Source organism: Fukomys damarensis, unplaced genomic scaffold, assembly GCF_012274545.1.
Source record: "Fukomys damarensis isolate Sample0158 unplaced genomic scaffold, DMR_v1.0_HiC HiC_scaffold_29, whole genome shotgun sequence".
NCBI lineage: Eukaryota > Metazoa > Chordata > Mammalia > Rodentia > Bathyergidae > Fukomys > Fukomys damarensis.
This window is the reverse complement of record NW_022900941.1, coordinates 32,384,672-32,390,967: the sequence shown is the minus strand read 5'-3', so window position 1 is coordinate 32,390,967 and position 6,296 is coordinate 32,384,672. Positions and strand designations below refer to the sequence as shown.

The 6,296-nt window shown below is 40.9% G+C and overlaps 1 protein-coding gene across 2 annotated transcripts in view; it reads left to right on the top strand.

The window, feature by feature from the left end:
- Rbm43 (RNA binding motif protein 43) overlaps nt 1–6,000 on the top strand; it is a 12,719-nt gene extending 6,719 nt beyond the window's left edge. For both annotated transcript variants that reach the window (XM_010604653.3, XM_010604652.3), the window contains exons 3-4: nt 1,456–1,544; nt 2,559–6,000. In XM_010604653.3, coding sequence (XP_010602955.1) covers nt 1,456–1,544; nt 2,559–3,314 — 845 coding nt within the window. In that variant the 3' untranslated portion in view covers nt 3,315–6,000. The remainder of the gene's footprint in view (nt 1–1,455; nt 1,545–2,558) is intronic.
- Nucleotides 6,001–6,296: the final 296 nt, after the last annotated feature.

Here is a 6,296-nt window from a genome sequence, read left to right as displayed (position 1 = left end):
CATGAGTCACTCAAGCATTTAACCATAAAGGGACAAAGCATTTATCAGCATACAGCAATCAGTATTTTACCAAATGTGGGGAGGGGTAGGTGGGAAGGCGTACATCAGCAATTAACCCTATGCAATCTTTAACTTCACAATCCCTAGGGGCAAGTAGGACAAGGAAATACCACCTGCTTCCTGCTCCAGATCCCGTGACCCTGTGGTTAGCACAAAGGGCCATTCTTTCTGTAAGATTTCCTGTTTGCCCAGGGGCTAGACCTGCCATAAGTCACGTATGTAGTCTAGTGGGATTTTTCCACCGAGGCAAAGGCTAAGGTTGAGGGCAGCCATCTTATGCAGGTCCAAGCAGTCTCTCACACTCTACCACTGAGCCAGACCCTGGCACTGAAATACACGGTTTGGACAACATTTGAGCAGAGACTTGAATGAAGTAAGGAGTGATTCATGCAGATAAAGGGAAGAACATTCTAGGCCAAGTTATGGAATAGTAAAACTCCACTAGAGTGAAGTATGCTGGGCATGTAGAGGCACAGGGAGGAGGCCTGTGTAGCTGGAGTAGAATGAATGGGGGCGGAGAATTATTGGTCTGGCTGGGAGCTGCACCAGCCTATGCTAAGAAATGTAAGCATCAGGGCAAAGTGTCTGGTTTTATCTTGCGTGAGTTGGAAGCTATTGGAGGGCTCTGAGCAGAGGGCTGAGAAAATGCTTTTTCTTAGATGGAAAGTCTGGCAATATGGACAATAGGAGTTCCTTGTCATTGCTGCCTTTGACAGGGTGCAGCAGGGCAGGTGGTGACCACTGGTGGTCATTGGGATTCGTTCGTGGATTAGATGTCATATCCTGAGACAGGGAACACTGGTGTAGAGTGTGTTCAGGAGGGGACAATTAACAACAATTGGGTTTTGCTAACCCAATTGAGACACCAAGTAAGATAATGACATAGAGATAGGATCTGCAAGTCATGCGTGTAGAGATGGTGTCTAAAGCCAAATTATTGAATTGTCCCCAGTGGTGGGTGTAGGTTAGCAAAGAAGCTTGAGGCCTGAGGTCTGGGGTGTGTCCTTGTCCGGAGTGGGAACAGCTGGAGGGTTGGTGAAGGAGACTGAGCTGGTCAGTGAGCAAATTAGAAGGAAAACTAGGACAGTGTCACACCCTAGACTCACCAAGGTGAAGCTCCCTGTGAGCAGATTTCATGGAGTGGGTGATTCGCTTTTTGTTTTCTATTCACATATATACCTTTTTGTGGTTTAAAAAAATATGATCAGGGTTATATTAACTCAAAAATGAACTTAAATGTGTTAAAGTACAAGGAAAAAAGATAGCCGATTGTGAAATTTAGAGAAAAATAGAAGAAAACCAGACTTTCTAAATGACAGAATTGAACACCTACATTTTAATTAATTATTAGAATATTATGTCACAAACAGTTTTGATGGTAATGTCTTCATGTAGTTGCAAAGGATGTGGCCAGACAAAAGAAATACCATCTAGCGAAGACGGCTGGATATGCTGAACTCACAGTCTCTTACTTTAGTGAAAAGGTAAGGTGTGCCGCAAGTCTGGTGGTGGGCCCAGGTCCCATCTCTGCTGTGAAGTCTTTCCTATTCAGGGAAACACGAAGCACTCTCACCCTGTGACTAGGAAAGAAGGTGCACCCTCTCTAACCTGACTCAGTGCTTCAGTGTTCAAGTCCAAACCTGTTTTAGGAAATTTTGCTTTTGTATTTTTCTATGTCCCACTTGATGTCTTTAAAGTGACAGTGAGCTTTGTACTGTTGTGGATGTCAGCTACCTGCCGAAGGACTTGTTTGGGGGAAAAATTAGATGAACATTAAAGGAGTTTGAAGATGCAAGAAAGGTGGAAAAGAGAGGAAACATTCTGTACTACAAACACCTACTAATAAAAAAATGATCTGAAAAAAATCAAACTTAAAAATACAATGGACCCTTCACTTACAGTTCCTGAGGGCTTACAGTGACTCTCAGTTCTCAAGGGCCAGTTAGAACTCAAGTTGGTTGTAAATCAATACAGCTGAGATCTGGATGTTTACCTGGGTACACACTGTAGGTAACGAGGCAGATGAATCTTCCATTAAACTAATTAACCCAAGTTGTCTGTATGTCAGGCTGGTTGTAACTCGAGGGCTCACTGTACCTGTATTGATTTATACGCTGTATTCTGTAGAAAACACAGAGTTCTGTGCAACCGTCTGTGGAACTTGAAACTGCAGGAGGAAGTGGGGTCTAACTCTATAGGTACCTCTCTATACAGGAGAACCAGAACAGTTTATGTCTGTGGGCTCTGTACAAGACTTTGTTGTAAAATACCATCCGAGCTCTAAAAAGCTTCCATTTTGGAGGATGTGCTAAGCGATGGTGATCTACAAACTGAGCAGTGTGGGATTCTTGCATGGGATGCTCAGGTGCAAGGAGCCAAAATCCGTATCTGATCAGCGTCTGATCAATTGCTGCAGAGGCAGGAAAGTGCCAGAAAAAGAATTTATGTTGTCTACTTCATCAGGCATTGCTATTTTAATTACTTTTTTTAAATTTTAGGTCTTCAACTCTGTAAAGGCCACCCTTGATCTTTCTGTTTTTAGAAGTCGAATTGTACTAGAAAGCTTGATAATGGACCTGAAAAAGAAAATCCCGAATTTGAGCTTCAGTCCTTTGGAACCTAATGGAACAGTCACCGTGAAAGGATCATTTCTGGCTACCAAGAGGCTCAGTGAGTCTTTGCTATCAAAAGCAAGTTCCCTGTTCGAAAAAAACAAACATTTTATCAGTGAGGCGAGAGAGTGGAGTAGACAAAGCTCCCAAAGGAGTCTGCAGAGGAGTGATAACTTGATGCAGACGCCGAGGACCTCAGTTCCCGAGACCTCTAAGAGGGGAGAAGTGCTTGTGCTTGATACAGACGTCTTCCTTTACCTGAAACATAAGTATGGAGTTTATGAAACCACACTCAACCAATACCATATTCTAAGCCGGGAGAGGGTGGATGGTGAAGTTACCACCATTTGTCTGAATGCTCCAGTTGGTTTTCAGCCAAGCAATGTACAACATGTGAGAGAACTCATTGAGCAATGGTCCCAGGCTCTTTCCTTTGAGCTCAGAAAAGAATCTTTTATTTTTGGAGAAAAGAAAAATAGCACAAAAAGAAATATTGAATGGGCATGTGACCAACTACGTACAAGATACAGTAAGGTTCTGATTAATTATTATAGGACACACGTTGACATTATAGGATCTTCTTCTGACACATACCATTTTAAAAATGAAGTTATGAAATTAGTAGGGCGAAAGGTTAGTTAATAGAATCTCAGTCACAGTAATGATAGTAGTTGCTTTCTCTTTTTGAGTAGTGACAATGCCATGAATAATGTAAGCTTGATGAACGTTATCTCATTTCATCCTTACTGACCAGTTTTAATTGTGAGCATTTTTATGTTGTAGAGGAAGAAACTAGGATTTAGAACAGTTAAAAATCTTGTCCAGGGCTGGGGATTTAGCTCAGTGGTGCTGCGCCTGCCTCACAAGCACAAAGCCTTGAGTTTGATCCCGGGAACCACAAACAAACAAACAAACAAAAAAACCATCTCTTCCAAAGTTATTCATCTGACAAGAGTTAAAGCTAGGACTTAACCCAGTCTAATTAACTACAAAGATAGTATCTAAATAAAACTTTGAAAAAAAAATCTCACTAAAATTTGAAGAAATCTTATTTTCTCTGCAACTATAATATAAGTGTTTTGGTTGATTATTACTATGCCACTGGTAATTTCATAGCATTTACAAAATTTGCATTTATTCCATATAGAATTAGAATGTTGGCAAAAATCACTTGCATTTGTGATACTGCTTTATTTAGCCTATGTGCTTACATAAAAATGTTAGATCTGTTATAATTTGAGGACTCGAAAGAAATCTATAGGGTTGCTATAACAGATGCTCCTTCTATGATAGGGTTACATCCCTTTGTAAGCTGAAAATATTGTATATTAAAAGTGTGTTTTAGTACATGTGACTGGCTGAATGTCCTAGGTTAGCAGCACAGCCAAGCGTAAAGTATGGGCTGTTTACCTTTGCAGTCAAGTGGGTGATAGAGCTGACTCCTTGCCACTGCTTCCTGTCCCTAGAGACTTGGACAGCACATTCCTAGCCTGGGGAAAGATCAGAACTCCAAATTTAAAGTGTAGTTTCTACTGCATGCATGTATATGCGTGCACCATTTTAAACTCAGAAATCCATAGAAAAATTGAATAAATTGAATAATAGCCAAGCCAAGGGCCGTCTGTATTCTTAGCATCCATACATTTATTTAAACGCTGTTACTGTAGCAATTCAATTATAAAACAAAGAAAATAGAAAATAAACCCCTCACAATAATTTACTTAAACCTCTATGTCTGCCTGGAATTTAGTTTCAGATTAAACTGATTTTAAGTATTTGAGGCACTTCAGAGATCTCCCTAGTTTAATAACTTCTGAAATACTGCTACTTGCTTGGCGTCTCTGCTTACAGAAAATGTTAGTCCTCCTGTTATAATTATGAGAACTTTTGAAAACAATCTGTCTCAAAGTAAACACATATGATTATGATTATCTGAACTGTTTGTCCCAGTAGAAAAGCTGTGACAAACCTGTCTGTATATTTTCAGTTTTCCTAGCCACCTAAAACTAAATAATTTCGATTTCTATTTCCTGAAATAGTGTATTTCTGACACCAGAAGCACAAGCAACAAAAGCAAAAACTGACTAATGGTTTTACTATATCAAACTTAAACACTTGTGCATCAGAGGATATGATCAGCAGAATCAAAAAAGAGCAGATTCATTCAGGTCAGGCTGCTATTACAGGAACCCCACTGGGTCACTTAAACAGCAGCTATTTATTTATCACAGTTCTGGAGGCTGGAAGTCTGAGAGGAGAGTTCAGCTAGGGTTGGGTCATGGAGAGCCCTGATCCTGAAGCCTAGAGAAAGGAAAGGAGAAGAAGTGCCCTCTCCTGCTCCTAATTCTTAGAAGGGAACTAATCCTATCATAAAGGCTCTACCCTACTGACTTAGTTTCCTCCCCAGGTTTCAGCATAGGAATCGCGGGAGCTCACAAACATTTGGTCCATGACCTTGTTTCCCTGAATTCCTCCAGAATTCATGTCCTTGTCAAGTGCCCCATGCATTCATTCCATCCCAACAGCCCCAGACATCATCTCCGATAAAGTCTAACATTTAAAGTTTAATCTAAATCAGATGTGAGTAAGACTCAAGTACAGTTCAGTCTGGCAAAATTCCTGTTCTAAAAGGGAGGAAAAGAAGCGAAGGAAGAGCCAAGCAGGTTCAAACTTGGCAAGATGAACTGCATGAGATCTTAAAGCTAGAACGTAATTTTCAGTGTGTTCCTCTGTGCTTCAGGTCACCACATACAACCCTTCACCAAAAAGCAAACCTAACTGTGACTTGACCTTGGGGGTTCCTGGCTTCCGGAACAGAGAGGAACACATTTCCCCTGCGTGTTAGCCATCTGGTGTGTCCTTTTGTTATTTCAGTCTGTGACTAGGACAGAAGCAGAGAGCACAGTGAAGCAGCTACAAACCAAGGAACAGCAAAGGTTTCTGGGAACCACCAGAAACTGGAAGAGCCAAGGAAAGAGGCATCTCTGCTGACACCTTGATTTTTTAGATTATGGTTTCTAGAACTGTGAGAGAATACATTTCTGTTGTTTTAAACCACCAAGCTTGTGATAGTTTACATGGCAGCCCAAGAAAACAAATAGAGCTGCCTTTCTTTCGACGTATCCCTGGGGGCCTCCACCCTTGCAGATGGTTTTGGGTGTGAGCCTCTGTGGACACTCCCTCAACTCCCTTCTTGAGGGTGGGGATTTTTCTTTCTTTATCTTATTCATCCCTAGTTTATAACAGAACAACTAGCATATATTTGGCATTCCACAAATACTTCTGAAATATATGAACAAATTTTATAATTTAATACAGGGCCTTGCACTTAATAAACATCTAACTAATGTGTGTGTGGTCCATGAATTTCATTTTTTGGTGCTGTCTAGTCTTTCTCCTTGTCGACATGACAATACAGATATTAGTTTCTTACTCCTTTATTGAAATGCATCTGCATTTCCTACTCGCATTATTTTCTCCAGTGTAGGAAATTCTCTAGAGACTATTTCTTTTTTCTTGTCTAACAGGTCAACCAGTAATTTTTCCTGGTTGAAGGGCACAAGGCATCTTCCCTGGACTTGCTCGGAGTGGCTCTCTCCATTGCCTGTCTCTTGGCTGGGTTTT